Below are 16,328 nucleotides of genomic sequence, written 5' to 3'. Positions count from 1 at the left end.
TTTGCGTTCACCTTAAAATGTAAAACAATAAAGTTTGCTGTTAATCTGTGGCAAATATTTCTACAGTTAGGTTTTAAATACGTAAAGCTAGAAACTGGAAAGCAGGAAGACCAGAAGAGGTAGCAAAACAAGCTGGAAGGAAGGAAATAAGGGAGGGGAACAAGACTAGAGAGGAAAAAAGGACAGAAGAGAGGAGGGTAGGATTAAAGGAAGCAAGAGAATGAAAGAAATTAGATAAGAAAGAACGAAGGTAAGGAAAGAAGGTCTGTGGTTTTAGCATAAATAAATTATTCTGTCAATCAATCTGGTGTGTGACTAGATTTCCTAAAGAAAGTTCCTTCACCATACCTACAAAACCTCCAAAAGTCTGCCATTATTACCAATGCGGAAAGAGCCTGGCGGTCCTGGAGGCCCGGTGATTCCTGAAGGTCCCTGATCACCGGTGACACCCGGACGGCCAGGAAAACCTGGGTCACCTGAGGGTCCTGCAGCGAAGGACGAATAACATGGCCGCCTGACGGATTTGTACAATTACAAGTCCAGGTTTCTAATCCACAATAGTGATACCTTGAACAAAAGATCCAATATCATTGGAGTAACTTGGAGGTCCTGGGAGTCCGGTGTCACCTTGGTCTCCCTATGGGATGTTCACGGTCAAAACAATGCAGAGAAAGGAGAAAACAAAATCTACTCTTCACTCTGATAGCCTAAAACACATGCTGAGCTAGCTAAGGGATTATTTTTTACCACATAGAGAGGAAGTAAACTATTTATGACTGCAGGAAAATATATATTTTTTTGTTTCCAATAAAGGGCAAAGAGCAAAGAGAAAAAAAAACTGCCACTACCACTCATAGGTTCGCTAGGAGTGGTAGCTCAGCTAGAGAACCTAGCTTAGTTAGAACCTTCATTAGTAATCAAACTATTACAGCTGTCAGCTAAAACATTAAGATAAACATGTAAATTACGAGCTGTTTAGCCGCAACTTAAAGAAAAAAAAAACATTTTGTAGCAAATTAAACTAGCTAGAAGTTGTTGGGAAGCTAATAGTGGTTGTGGCTCAATCGAGAGACAAAACGAAAACGTTTTTCGTTTGTTCATTTCTTTTACCTTGGGTCCCAGGAATCCTGGTTGTCCCGGGAAACCTTGTTGCCCCGGCATTCCCTTCAAATAAAGAAAAACCTTTTGGTTTGACTTAAGAAAAAAACATGACTGAGCTGCACAGTGAAGCATCGCAACATGTAAACAAACAAGACGCAGACGCTGTCAAATCAACAGAGATTCATGAGGTGTAGTGTGCAAATCACCTATTTTTATGTTTTTTTCTTTTAATTTTTTCTGTAAGTTGCTCTCTATGATTATGTATTGAGTATTTGGGGCCTGCCATGCAAAGCAATGGCAGGAACCTATTACTATTGTCGGAGAGAAGCGTCTCTTTAATCTTTATTTTTCTTCCGTAACCGTTAATGCGGCTCGAACCGCTGGGTGCACACCTACAAATGAGGTATCAAAACGTGCAGAAAATTCACGCCATTGGAGCTATTATTTGTGGTGGGATTTGGCCTTAACGTGGCGACATAATTCGCAAAAAACTACGAAAAAAACCCCATTATAACTCAATGGGAAAAATCCTAGAAATACCCTATTTTTGAGGATTTGCTGTGTCGTCACAAATTCACCTAGAAATGCCATTCAAATTTCATTTTGTAGATACGTCTGTGATCTCTTCGAAAGTGAAGACGGCTCGTCGATACCAGTTACGGTTTGTCCACAATTTGTCTCTAAGCGACCCAAACTTTCTCATTTTTGCTCAAATTACAGTGACAGCCGATCTCGGTTCAGATCTGGGCACAACATTTCTTTCTCTCATCACTGTAAATGCTCTGAGTGAGGTACAGATATGAATCTCGGGACTATCGCAGAAGACACATTGAACTGTCATACGCTTAAAACGCTTTTCGAATATGTATTACGGTTCCCGAACAAGAAGGATTTGTTTCCAATGCTTTTTGTCAGTAAAACGTGTTGGCTCAAACACACAATTGTGTGTTTGAGAGCTCAGAGCTCAGAGCTCACACCCTGCTGAGACCATTATTTGCCATAGCAACGGAACTCAAGAGGCTATTGGCTGCTGGTTTGTACTACAAAGACGCATCGCTGTAGTTCTATCTATAGTGGACCGCTCAGTTGAAACAGAGGTTGACTGAACTGGCCTTTACAACTAATTGCTGCTATGGGCTGTATATAACTGATTTAACTCAGTAACTGTTACACATGGGATTAGTTTTGAACTTTAAAATTAAGCATATTGAAAATTTCACAATAAAAGCCCTGAATATTTTTACATGACGTAATTGCTCTTTTTTGGCTTTATTTGACTTTTTCATCCAAAGCACTGTTACACATGGTATTAGTTTGGCCCTTTAAAATGAAGCTTAACAAAAATTTCAAAATAAAAGCCTTGAATATTTTTACATGACGTAATTGCTCTTTTTGGCTTTATTTGACTTTTTCATCCAAAGCACTCTTACACGTGGTATTAGTTCAGAACTTTAAAATGAAGCATACTGAAAATTTCAAAATAAAAGCCTTGAATATTTTACATGAAGTAATTGCTCTTTTTGGCCGTATATGACTTTTTCATCCAAAGCAATGTTACACATGGGATTAGTTCGGAACTTTAAAATGGAGCATAATAATAATTTCAAAATAAAAGCCTTGAATATTTTTACATCAGGTAATTGCTGTTTTTGGCTTTATGTGACTTTTTCATCCAAAGCACTGTTACACGTGGTATTAGTTTGGCCCTCTGAAATGAAGCATACTGAAAATTTCAAAATAAAAGCCTTGAATATTTTTACATCAACTACTTGTGTTTTGAGCATTATATAACTATTTTAACCCAATGACTATTACGCAGGGGATTAGTTTGGCCCTTTGAAATGAAGTTTAACAAAAATTTCAAAATAAAAGCCTTGAATATTTTTACATGACGTAATTGCTCTTTTTGGGTTTCTTTGACTTTTTCATCCAAAGCACTGTTACACATGGTATTAGTTTGGCCCTTTGAAATGAAGCATACTGAAAATTTCAAAATAAAAGCCTTGACATATTTTAGATCAGATAATTGCTCTTTTGAGCAATAAATAACTGATTTAACCCAATGACTATTACACATGGGATTAGTTTGGACCTTTGAAATTAAGCTTAACAAAAATTTCAAAATAAAAGCCTCAACATGCCCCTGAGGTTAGTGCACCGCCGCAGGCAGTGCAATAATATTATTCTGCATTATCTGTTTCTCTCAGGTTAGGGAACTGCCTTGCGCAGCAAGGCAGTTCATTAGCATTAGCATTTTAGCTTAAATAAGCTATTAGCTATTTATTGGACTTATTAGCCATGTTTAGTATACTGAATGGAGTAAGTCCATTATAGAGAACATCCTAGTGATGTCCCACATGCTAGTGACAGCAATGATGCTAACATTAGCATTTTGCTAACTACTTGCGTTTTCAGCATTATATAACTGATTTAACCCAATGACTGTTATACATGGAATTAGTTTGGACGTTTGGATTGAAGTTTAACAAAAATTCCAAAATAAAAGCCTTGACATATTTTACATCAGATAATTGCTCTTTTGAGCAATAAATAACTGATTTAACCCAATGACTATTACACATGGGATTAGGTTGGCCCTTTGAAATGAAGTTTAACAAAAATTCCAAAATAAAAGCCTTGAATATTTTTACACCAGCCACTTGTGTTTTGAGCATTATATAACTATTTTAACCCAAGGACTATTACGCATGGGATTAGTTTGGCCCTTTGAAATGAAGTTTAACAAAACTTCCAAAATAAAAGCCTTGAGAAAATTTTAAATCGTACTGAATGGTGCACGTCCGCCTCGCTTAACGTTCTTGCGGTTCTCCGCGTGCCACTGATTACGTTGCGGCGTTCTTTAGCGTCGATGCCGATTTGTGGCGTGACGACGCCGGGCCCAAAACCCCACGGGCGCGCCTTGGCAGGCCCCGGCTAAATTTCTTCAGAAATTTTCTAGTTTCTCTTGATATTCATTGTGATAATTTCACATCAACAGCAAAGAATGTTTGCAAGGCATATGTGGAAGTAAAAATTCACTTGGTTCAACAGATAAGCTTACTTGCAGTCCAGAAGGGCCAGGCGGTCCGATAAAACCCGTAGGACCCTGTTTGAAACAGGGTCAAAGGTCAACCACAGAATAAAAGTTCAGATACAATGCTACAACTTTTTTTTTTCTCTGGAAAACAGAAAGTAGGGTTTAGGAGCCTTACTCTTGGTCCTGGGTATCCGAGAATGCCCTGTTCCCCGTCTTCACCTCTATAACCAAAAGGTCCCTGGATTTAAATGATACAAAGAAATCTAGATGTAATTTAAGGCCAAGAATTTATCACATAGTGGTCACCAAAGGTTCGACTTAGGTTTGGTGTTACAGAAGTCTTTTTTAAACGAATGTACAGAAGTTCTGTGGTGATCCTTACACGTGGTCCAGGTAATCCAGGGTATCCTTTTATTCCCTTTGGGCCGGGATCACCCTGAGAAGAGCAACGGAAAAGATGGTGGGATTGAAAAAACAACAAAAACTTTGTTTCAGGAGCAATGAAAATTATTTCTCAGGAAATATTAAAAAAATATCAGTGGAAAGTTGATGATTTTACATTTTTCTCATTTAACTTACCTTTGGCACTCCACAAAAGACACTAACACAAATACCTCCATTGGGTGATTTATTGCTTCAAAGGTGTTACACTTTGAGATTCTGTACCTTGGCTAGCTAAGCTAACACCAAACACCACCAAGTAGCTGCTGCCTCTGTGACTTACGTTATTTTTGGCACAAGTTAACAGATATCAGGTAGTTAGAGTGTCAGAGAGAGTACTGTAGGTCTTGATACTAAAAAGCTAAACATATAATTCATTTTGTATCAATTTCAGTTGCCTACAGACAATTTGTCCCTTCCACCTCCCCCTCTTTTCCTTTTGAAGCATTAGCTAGCAATGTCATTCACATGTTAGCGTTCCAAATTAGTTCATTTTTTTATGGTTAAGAATAATTTTCTGAAACACTGGAGATCAATTCTCATAGAAGTTACTCAAATCTTACATAATTCAATTAGCTGTGTATTAAGATGTGAAAACTTTGCATTAAATTTAGTTCTGATCCCAGTTTGGGGCATGTTGACTCTTATAAAATACATGTGCATGACCTCTGACCTCTAACAACACTGCCCTCCCATTAGACTGTGAGTCGACTGTAGAATATTTGTTGAATTTGTCGGCTGTTAATGCCGGTCCGAAACAAACCCTGACGGACAAAAGAAGTCGTCTATGAAAAAACCAAAGCTATAAAGGTACAAAGTAGCTAACTGTATGCTAGATACTGAGTACTAATTAGACGTTCCTCTCAGATGAAGTATGCCTAACGTATCTGGGTGGACATTTTAAATTAGTAACCTATGATTTTGCTTTTCTGATGCACAGACTATTTATTTTTTATCTACCACCTTTCAAAATGGGAAAAAAGGAGAACACAGACGGCATTACATGTTGATTCTCATATTATGTAAGGAAATTCAGATTCTTAACGGCATTTTGCACATCTTTCAGATTAAATGTGGAAGGCGCCACATAGTTTATCAATGTAAATAAGAAAAACAGATTTCTGAATCCCCATATTTGAGTTTCTTTATCACAGAGCAGCTGTTACACCATGTAGATATACGCTGAAGTGAAGCCATAGAAGTCCAAAAATGTTTTTAAAAAAAAGTAAAAAAATCCTCCATTCATTATTACTTGGTACAAAGTTGAATTAGCATCTCAGCAAACACACTGTGGCTGTCCGATCTCAGCTGATCCACACCGCTTCCTGCTTCCACACAGTCTAACATCAAAATGTCGTGGAATGAAGTCGAAGTTGCGTTTTCCAACAAACCTGCAGTCCTTTGTCTCCTTTGGGAAAACCCACAAACTCCACAATGACATTGATCAACGGCTGGCCAGGCTCGCCGGGCAAGCCCACGTCGCCCTGCATGGCGTGATCATGGAAGAGAGACGGCCGTTTACACGCCGCAGTTCTGACCGTTCGACGGCGGCGGCGAGTCAAAGAGAGGCGAGGCGTCGGGAAGCGCTTCTGTAGCTTCGGCGTGTTTGACGGAGGACGGACTCAACGGGGAGCCACAGAAGAGGATGGAGGGAGGAGAGAGGAGAGTCTGGCGTGACGGTAAGGGGCTGGTCTGTGACGTAAATTTGCCTAAATTATTTGAGATACTTACAACTCATTTACTAGGATTCAGACTGAAATTTTGGTCAAAATGAATCTGAGGTGATTAATCTTAGAGCTCCAAATTACAGATGTACTGATCCGATATAAACATCTGTATCGATCCCGATACGGAGAAAAATTCAACATTGGGTATCGGCGACAATGTGCCAGATCCATGAGGACAGATCTATTCAATCTAAGTCTATGTTTTGTACTCTTAAGTTTTATTATTTATTTCACATTATATCATCACCTCGCTAAAATAATAGCCTAAATAATTGTTTTGCCAAAAGTGATTTATTTTTTGTGAAAATTATCTTTTGGCAATAAAATTGCAGTCATGTTTTGGTTGAAATCACATTTGGCAAGAAATTACTTGCGCCATTACTTTAGAAAGGTGACAATATTTGTACTTCCTTTTGTTATTGACAGTTTCAGTTTCTTTATTATTTATTTTACATTGACTGTTATACTTCTACTTGCACTGACAGAACAAATTTAAGTTGTTTTTACATGTTTGAACAAACCTGTGAAGTTATTGGTGTATTTAAGTGTTACCAAACTCAGCACATTTATGTATTTATGAAAAAGAAATGTTTTAAGTCAATTCAGCACCGTCTTTCTGTATCGCCCGATACCAAACCTCAGATATCAGTATTGATATCGGAAGTGAAAAAAGTGGATCGGTGAATCCCTTGAAAAAAATGCTTAGTTTATTCTGCATGTAAATTAAATTACGTTAAAATTCCAATATTTTTCACGAGCAAAGAGTTTGCAGGTGTCCCTAATTAAATTTATTTCTATTTCAACTGCACATTTTGTTTGTTTTATGCTAACCTTGTTCAAACTTCTCAATTCCATAATTTTACGTGCCTCATACTAATTTCTAGGAATCAGTATACTTTGATTCTCCTGGATAATTATTTATCCCAGAAGTGAATTCATTTAAACTGACAAACAGTAATGCCATTTCTGACTGGTCGACAACAAGCAGCAACAAATCTTATTCTGTTGGAAAGCGTGCCAATTCCCACATTTGTGAAGAAAATGAATATGTGGGTTGAGCAACTTGGTAGAGATTGTTGTTTGCATCCATTAAAAACGTACTAAATTCTCATCCATCATATTTCTTGTAAGTCTGCAGCTGCAATTAAACAGCGAAACACCAAATTGTTTTGTTTGACCAAAACAATTATCTATCTTTACTACTCAGATTTTTCTGTTGATAAGAAGTTTCTAATTCTTACGACAGTGCATCGTTTGAAACTTGAAATTATCTTTTGGACTCCAGTTTGTAATAAATGTGTGTTAAACGCCAGTGGAGAGACAGAAGCTTAATAGGTGATTCTCAGATGGACCACTTCCTGTACACATCTCTCCCCAAATCCTCCTCTTCCTCCCTCTGTTTCTTTCATCCTCCCCTCCATGGCTGGAAAGTTTGCTGCAATCACTGCTCCTGTTTTATTTCTCAACCTTGAAGACTTGCTGGTATGTTTTATTTATTTTTTTCCCTCTTTTGGTATAAGATCCCACCATATCTGTAAGTTTTACTGTGTGTGTGTGCGTGTGTTTGCGTGTGTGTGTGTGTGTGGTGACAGTGCTGCAGCCTCTGCCCTTCCCTCGCTGTGTTACCTTATCTCCTTTGTAGGCAGTGACAATTTTTTCGCCGCTTAGAGACCGGTCACCGGGAGAACCGCTGGGTCCGGGAAGACCCACATCGCCCTGGAGTCCGAAATACACACAACACACCGTTAGCCAATCAGATGGAGCGACTGGTTTGTGGAGGGAAGAAGGAGTAGAGTAGAAGATGAGGAGAATAAAGAAAAAGGAGGAGGAGGAAGAGGCAGAAGTTGGAAAAAAGGGAAAGTCAATTGGAGAAAAGAAAAGTTGTTATTATTACTGTGGCTCAAAAATGACTTAAAATGTTATTTAATTTTACAATTAAGTTTACAGTTTGCAGACAACATAAAATATTTGGTTTGTCTTGTTTTATTGATTTATTTATCATCTTGTTTCTAACGCAAACTCAGAAAATGTGAGACTGAAACGTAACACTTACATGGATTTAGATTTGAGCTGCATGCTACTCTTTGCCGTCGACTTTCACCATAATTTGATTAATTCCATGACAGGTTTACACTTCAACTTGGGCCTAAATTAACACATAATAGTCCGCAGTGCTGCCAATTTGACTGCAAAACCTGTGAAACATCAATTCTTTGGTTTGTGTTCGACCACTAGGCGGCCTGCTAGATTCTTGGAACCACAAGGGGGCGGGACCAAGCACAGGTCAAACAAAACAAAGGGATGAGAAGAAGAAGAAGAAGAAGAAGAAGAAGAAGAAGAAGAAGAAGAAGAAAAACAGTTTTGACTTAACACAGTTGAGAAATTTGCTGTTCTTCCGTTGTGGACAAAGACGTCAAAACTACAATCTGGTAAGAAATACTTCACTCTCTAAGTTCTTTTCTTCTTCTCCTCTTCAGCGTAGCTAGTGTTTAAACTGGTGTGTTATCGCCCCCTAAGGGACTGTGGTGAAGCTGTACAACTCTGGGTGGAATATGGATTTTCAGCTAAGCTAAAGATATAAACAGTTGTGTGTGCTTTCACACAAAGTCCAGACACACAGAGGTGCATTCTTCTTTGTGTGTATGCTCTGTATTTTCAAGTCGTGGAAGATGAGCCACTTTCTGCTGGAAGTTTCTCTCTGCTGAAGGAAAGTTTTGCCACAATGATAAAAATGTATGCAGTTTGAGGACTATGCTTAAAGCTGCAGTATGTAACTTTCAAAATAAAGGGTTTTCTTTTACATATTTGCTAAAACTATCTCTATATCCTTTATATTTGTGAAAAGAAAATGAACTACTCCTGCCTCCTCCCTGTGGTTCTACTGCCATCTGCAGAAATGCACCGGTCCCAGTCAGAAACAACCAATCACAACAAGGAGGAGGATCTTAGCGCTGTCAATCATGCTTGTGTACGCTCACATTGTAACCCATGCTCTTGGCTAGGCTGCAGCTAGCATGCCACACCGGAACCTGTCCTGAATGCCCAGGCTAGTTAGCATAGTCACCAATGATGTCAGATAAACAGTTTTCCTGTAATAGTATGTTGTTCCTCCACCATCAACACATTGAGCAGCGCATACATGAGCTTGATTTACAGCGTCAAGACCCTCCTCCTGGCTCTGATTGGTTGTTTCTGACCAGGTGCAGAGTATCTCTGCAGAGAGAAAGCAGAGCAATTAGATTTTCATGCAGATTATTTGTCTCATGTTATACTGTAATGGTGGCAGTTTTAACAAATATGTAAAAAAAAACAACAACAAAAAAAACGTATTGCTTATAAAATTACATACTGTAGCTTTAAAGTATTAATTATTATTAAGATTGCCTAAAGGAAAGGTCAAAGCAAATCTGTAAAAACAAAAAAAAATTGTTCAGGTTTAATACAATCAACATTTCTAATTAATATAAATTTGTAATAGAGAAAAAAACAACAGGATAGAAAAGAATAGGATGGGAGCAAAAGATTAAGAGTTGTGCTTTTACATTTTTTTCTTTGCAATTTATGCAACTTATGTCATTTTTTAACACAAAAACACAATCCTTCCTTTCCAAACATCACATCTGGATGTTCCCCGTCTCCCTTAATGCCCTCGAATCTTATTCAGTGTGTGAGGATTTGCCTGAACACACCATACATGCATCGTGTGAGGAAGATGAATGTTAGTAAGGTGTGAGTGTGTGTGTGGATGGATGGATGGATGAGTAGGTGGGAGAGTGAATAGGGAGTGGAGGGGGAATGTACCACCAAACAAACACACGTGATCGAGATGAGTAAGTGATTGGATGCAGGAGCGGGGAGCAGTGATTCCAGCAGTCAGTCGCAGCCCAGACTCTCCCCCCCTGGAGCGACAGCTCGGAAATTTCCATAACAAATTCAACGCGCCTTTTCCAATTTGGCAAAAACACGAATGATCTGGATGGTTTCTTAAATGAGTTCCGACGAGTGAAATCTCAGAGCTGTCGTTCCACAGTGAAGAAACAAAGTGTGAAGCCCACAAAACAACGAACAACTCTCCAAATCTGAAGAATGGGGAGGAAAAAAAAACAAAACTTTTTTCTCTTCAACATTTTATTAGATTTGATCCCCTTCCATTTTCACGGAGGTTGTTTGTGTCTCGGAGGCAACCCAGGTGATTTAAAAAGACTTAAAAAAAAAAAAAACTGAATCAAGCAATGGTTGAGGTGATTTTAAATTTTTTTTTTTATATCAGTCCGTGCCGATCAGAAAACGCTGGGATGCAGAGTGTGTTAAATTGAGGAGAAAGATGGAGGAGGGAAGTTAGGCAGGTTACGGAGCCACCACCGAACGTTTTCCAGCATGCACAATGTTCAATGGAGACATTTCAGACACGAATTCACCCAATTAGACATGCAGGCAAACAAATATCCACACACACACACATGTTTCAAAATCCTGCTAACGTCTGATTTCTGAGGCACTAATCTAATCTGAGGAATGTTGTCAGGACAACATAACTAAAGACAAACGGAACATTTCATTTGCATTTCTGAACTTCAGCGCTGCAACACATTCCACAAAAACTGGGGAGATTTCACTTTTATCAATCTGTAATGTTGCTTTACTGTAAAAAAAACCCAAAACCCAGTAAAATCATGTTCTGGCATTGAGATCAGTAAGAATCTTTAAGCTTTTTTTTCTCTGCCTTACATAAAAGTGTTCAGTATCAGTCTGCACTCCCCGAAGCACAACAGCAGGGGCGTCCAAAGTGTGACCCCTGGGGGCCATTTGTGGCCCTTGGAGAAATTTTGTATGCCCTCATGACTGCAGTTCAAACTTGTACACATTTGGCCCTCTGGTTGGCAATTTTGGGATTTTCTCTGCATGAGAATTTCAGTGGCAAATTAGATTCTTCTTTAACATGCTAGGCAAAGTATTGTTGCTTTTTGTTTTAATTTCATAGGAAGTAGCGCTAGAAACATCCAGCAACATCTTACTAAAAAAATTATAAAATAAAAATAAACACTAGAGCACATTAAAAATTCTATTAAACTTTTTTTTATTTTTAAGAATGTTCTTGTTTATGTTGCTGGGAATAGACTCAAATATTTTCTACACGTAATAAACAGAATGAAGTTACCCAAAAACTATTCTCCTTTTATTAAGAAAAAAAAGGTGCTTCATTTGTCTTCTTTTGCAATAAGATTGCACATGTACATATTTCTTTAAAAAGGCCAGTTATTTCTTACTAAATGTATATATTTGTGCTTTCATGTCTGTAGCGCAAACTGGAAGCAAAGTCAAATTCATTGTTGTTGGCTAGTGCAGCTGATTCTAACCATGCTGATACAAAAAAACATAAATAAATAAGTTATTTTCTGTATTGACACCAAGCACAAAATTCAATTCAGTTCAACTAAGAATGTAAAAATATTTCATTAATTCCAAAGGGGAAAAAAAACTTTGTATTCATGGTTGTTTCTTCAGCCTAGATCTCAACTACCTCCAAAGAAAGCACAATTATTGATGTAGGTTTTGCTTTTATTTTATGTCGAATCAAAATCACATGATCCAAAGAACTTGATCCTCGTCTTTGTGCTGCTTCTAAATCGTTTCTGATCTCAGTTTGTTTGGAATGTGCTGCAAGCCTGAAAAGCAGGGTTTGTGTTCTTTACATCAAATAAAACCAGCAAATTCGATTGTTTTAACTGGGTTCGAACCACTTCGGCTTCGACCACAGAGCTTAATGAAATACTCATTTTCTGCTCTATTTACTTTTTTATTTTACTTTATTTCAGGGACTTTGTTATCAATTCAGATGTTTTGTACGCAACTAATCTCTGAATTTACGTTGGAGCAATTCTGTGTGGTCGGAATCGCTGCCTTCTGAAGACGTCCAAACATCTCCAGCTAAGTCCACTTGGTTTTTTTAAAATCATTTTGTACCTTTCGTCGTTAATGTCCTACCTTGTCTCCTTTCCCTCCTCGATAAATGTCGCCGCGGCTGCCCTATAAACACAACGGGTTAACAACAGGAAGAGAAAGAGCCACATGTCCTTCTTTCTTTCTGTTTTATTAAGCAGAACACACCTTAGTATAACAGTGGTTCATCTGACCTTAAAATAAATTGTCAAATGTCACGGCACTGATCTAAGACTTACCTCTAGCCCTTGGGGCCCCGGAGGGCCGGCGAATCCCTACAGAGAGACAAAAGAACCGGACTCAGTTTTATTTTTTTAGAGCAATTTAGTCTTAAAATTCAGAGATTACATTTTTTTGCCCATTTTTGCCGAAGCTCAGGGTGCTGATTACAAATGCACACCACATGTTTGACTTTTTTTTTTTTTTTGCGATGTAAATCAAAAACCGTTTATCGTCTTAATAAAATAAAATAAAACTTTAACCCAAAGTTAATAATTGTGATGCGGCAAAGTGTTTCCAAGGGGAGCATCAGTGCCTTTCCTTTTTCTCTCATATGAGAAAAGGAATCGGAACTTTGTGATTTTAAGATCAAAACAAAAGCTTCCTTAAAATCCAAATCTGTGCAATAGATTTTAATTGCAGACAGAACTCCATATTATCTACTACCTTCCTCTTTAAAGGACTGCAAATCTCCAATATGTTGTTTTATAACCTTTACTCAGCGATCAAACTGCATTAAAACCTAGTTATTCTGTGACACTCGGACAGGCGGCTCGGTTTACGTACGGGGAATCCGTCAATTCCTCTTGGACCTTGGGAACCCGGCGGGCCGGTCGGACCTCTGGGACCCTGCAGAGAAAACAAGAAGAAAAAGAAAATAGAAAAGAAAAAACCTCACTGATGTCATTTTCCCCTAATGCTGAAAAAGTGTAACTAACATCTTAGATTTTTACACCTAAATGAAAACATGTTTAATTATTCAGGAGGGAAATTCTTCCGTTCTAAACAGCTGTGTAAAGAAAAGGAAAGGCAAGTCTTACAGATGGGCCCCTGGGTCCTAGTTCACCTGGTTCCCCCTAGATGACAAAATAAAAACATGGATAACAATAAATTAAACACTACATGATGAGTAAATAGAAATTAAAAACTGTTAACTTGTTATTATCCAGAGCATGGGAGAAATATTGTTATTTCGAAATGATGACTTGTTTTTTTTGTCATATTCATTGCGTCTACTTCAGGTTTACAGAGCTAGCTCCACAGCACCACCTGCTGGCCAAATGCAGACACTTCAGGTTGGTTCAGGCGCTCGCCTTGTACTTTAACAATAAAAAAATATATATGTATATATAAATATATATTTATTTATTTATATATATGAATTCAATATATGAATATATATATGGATATATGAATTTTGTAATATGTACAAAATTCTAAAAAAAAACAACTGGTATTAAAATATGTTTTAGGGGTGAAACCAATGATTATTTCAGTAATCGATTAATCTATCGATTCATTCACAATGATTAATCGATTAATCTGATTTTTTTTAAAATGTCATTTTCTTCACATTTTTCATTTAACCACTTCAGACGTTTTTTTAATGCAAAATTAGGAATACATTAAAAGATGTAAATAAACAAATGACTCAATTCCTTTCTTTAAAAATATAGTTAAATATGCATCCAGTTGCCTAAAATGCAATAACATAGCAATCCTTTAATAAATCTGAACCGGATGAAGCTAAAGCCACGCTGTATTCACCCGTTAACAATTCACTGATTACTTAAATAAGTTGACTTACATTTTAATAACTGAGTAATATTTGATTAATGATAATTAAACCAATTAACTGCTTTGCTTCTGTGTATGTTTATTGAGTAAGGTGGACTTAATATAGATACTGTATGTTTCCACTAAATTCTAATCAATCTGTAAACATGATCAGGATTCAATTATTTACTTATAAGACTTGAGAAAGTCTTATAGCTAAGTTTAAAATTTGTTTAAAAAAGTGTTAAATTTGACCCTGCATGTTTTTCCATCAGTAAGAGGTCTGAGCCTGTGAGTCGCAGTTATTTTCTACATACGTTTATGAATCTAGATACACTATGATGATGAAGAAGTCGAAATGCTAAAATCGAAATGCTAAAAAATTTCACAGGATAAAAGAGGGAAAATATCTAAAAAAAAAAATAAAAAAAATGAATGTAGAAGGAAAATATAACATCAGGATTGAAAAGTAAGAACCTAAAAGCAGACAGCTGGAATGAACTTTTACCAAATAAAATCTAACAGCAGTTGAGGGCAAAACAGAGAAGAATCAGGAAGTGCCTCCTGGAGATCTTACCTCCGTGTTGTCTGAGCTGTAGGTGGGGTCTCCTTTCTGACCTTTTGGCCCCGTTGGCCCCTGTTTTGTGTTTGTTTTTTTTAGGCAGAAAAACGACAACATGACCCACCTGCAAATCGACACAATCAAAACGAATCAAGGAACGAAAAGCGGCGCTCACTTGAAACCCAGGAAATCCCGGCGCGCCCGTGCCGTAGCCGGGCAGACCCGGGTCCCCCGTGGTTCCGTTACAGCCGTCCTTCCCTGGTGGGCCCCTGCTGCCCTGCTGACCCGGGTGACCCTGCAGGAGGAGAGGAGTGGAACGGAACGGGTAATCGACCAGCCTGTGTGTCATAAACCTCGACCACGTTCTTCTTTGTGTTTCCAATCCTCAGATGCTAAGAGTTGTGGTTCAGAACCAACATAAATCTCCTTTTCTTTAGGTGCTGTTTGCTCTATTTTGTGTGACTAACATCAGAAAAAAACCGACAACTTATTATCCTGTTGACAGATCATATGAATGTAAAAAAACTCATTTGGTTTTTTTTAATTATTTTTTTATATGAAACACCTTCGATACAGAACATCACATTCAATTCAACTGAATAAAAACAAAAATACTGCATTGATCCCAAAGGAAAATTAAACTCATATTTTTCCAAAGTTCTTTAAAAAGTTGTTGTAGATTCAGATGGCAGTGGGAGGAAAGGATCTTCTGTAGCAGTCTGTAATACAGCGGCTCTGAAACAGCCTCTGACTGAAGATGTTCTGTTTCCATGTGAAAATCTCATTAAGAGGATTCTCAGGGTTGTCCATAATTTTCTTAATTTTACGTGTTGGCTTTCTTTTCATCGTGGCGTCTCCAGGAAAATCACTGCTAGGTCAAACTGGACTGAATGTAAACTGGGATGACATTCAGTCCAACGGACTGAAAACACATTGAAAGAAATTGACAAACCATTTGTTTCTGATTTACTTACAGGCACTCCATCAGTTCCTCGAAATCCGGGCACTCCCATTGGTCCCTGCATTAGTAAAGACACAACACGTGATTAATTCATAATTAGAAAAACAGAGCAGAAGCAAAGTAGCGGCGCAGAGCTGTGTGTACGCCGACATCCCGAATGTTTGTATCTCGTCCAGATGAGGCTTAAGACAAGATATTGCCAACCGTTGCAACTTTTTACTTTTTCATTGCCGTATATTCTTGTTGATAAAATGTAAATACATCACTGATTCACCCACTTTGTCTCCTTTGTCCCCAGATGGTCCTTTAAGTCCAATATGGCCCTTCTCTCCTTTAGGCCCTCTAGGCCCTAAGCCCCCGCGCGGCCCATCTGGTCCGGGTCGTCCGATCTCACCCATCTGCCCAGGACGACCCTGAGGGAAAAAAAAGAAAAAAAGAAAACTGATGCAATGAAGTCTTGAGTCAAACTCAATCATTTTGAATATATGAGCTCATTGAGCATCAAATATATTTTTTTATTATATAACATATAATAAAAAAAAGTTGGAGGAAGCAAATGAGAAGATGATGAATGTTAGAGTCAAAATAATGGTTCACAGACAGAAACAGCTCAATCGCAAAACTTTATTTTCCTGTTCTTCGTGGCTGGCCAGTGAGTTACATTCTGTAGTATACACACCAAGTGCACTGCATATCCCACAATGCACTGCAACAGCTACTCGGCTCAAGACGTGGGTGCGTTCAAGCCACTCGTGGGACGAACGCTCCGAAGAATCTTGAGGT

General features: G+C 38.1%; 1 protein-coding gene across 6 annotated transcripts in view; it reads right to left on the bottom strand.

Moving 5' to 3' along the window:
- The window catches only part of col4a6 (collagen, type IV, alpha 6), a 124,258-nt gene that overhangs the window by 25,208 nt on the left and 82,722 nt on the right, over nucleotides 1-16,328 (bottom strand). For 5 of the 6 annotated variants that reach the window (XM_032582572.1, XM_032582573.1, XM_032582575.1 and 2 more), the window contains exons 5-19: nucleotides 15,824-15,958; nucleotides 15,559-15,603; nucleotides 14,760-14,879; nucleotides 14,600-14,659; nucleotides 13,287-13,322; nucleotides 13,033-13,095; nucleotides 12,486-12,521; nucleotides 12,292-12,333; nucleotides 5,971-6,063; nucleotides 4,521-4,574; nucleotides 4,314-4,376; nucleotides 4,163-4,207; nucleotides 1,111-1,164; nucleotides 568-637; nucleotides 381-485 (exon numbers count right to left, since the gene is read on the bottom strand). In XM_032582572.1, coding sequence (XP_032438463.1) covers nucleotides 381-485; nucleotides 568-637; nucleotides 1,111-1,164; nucleotides 4,163-4,207; nucleotides 4,314-4,376; nucleotides 4,521-4,574; nucleotides 5,971-6,063; nucleotides 12,292-12,333; nucleotides 12,486-12,521; nucleotides 13,033-13,095; nucleotides 13,287-13,322; nucleotides 14,600-14,659; nucleotides 14,760-14,879; nucleotides 15,559-15,603; nucleotides 15,824-15,958 — 1,021 coding nt within the window. Of the gene's footprint in view, nucleotides 1-380; nucleotides 486-567; nucleotides 638-1,110; nucleotides 1,165-4,162; nucleotides 4,208-4,313; nucleotides 4,377-4,520; nucleotides 4,575-5,970; nucleotides 6,064-7,932; nucleotides 8,023-12,291; nucleotides 12,334-12,485; nucleotides 12,522-13,032; nucleotides 13,096-13,286; nucleotides 13,323-14,599; nucleotides 14,660-14,759; nucleotides 14,880-15,558; nucleotides 15,604-15,823; nucleotides 15,959-16,328 lie in introns of all 6 variants that reach the window. The other variant, XM_032582574.1, reaches the window with a different exon arrangement.

The sequence above is a fragment of the Xiphophorus hellerii genome, chromosome 14 (assembly GCF_003331165.1).
Source record: "Xiphophorus hellerii strain 12219 chromosome 14, Xiphophorus_hellerii-4.1, whole genome shotgun sequence".
Lineage (NCBI taxonomy): Eukaryota > Metazoa > Chordata > Actinopteri > Cyprinodontiformes > Poeciliidae > Xiphophorus > Xiphophorus hellerii.
The sequence above is the reverse complement of the archived record's forward strand: the minus strand, read 5'-3'. Positions and strand labels throughout refer to the sequence as shown.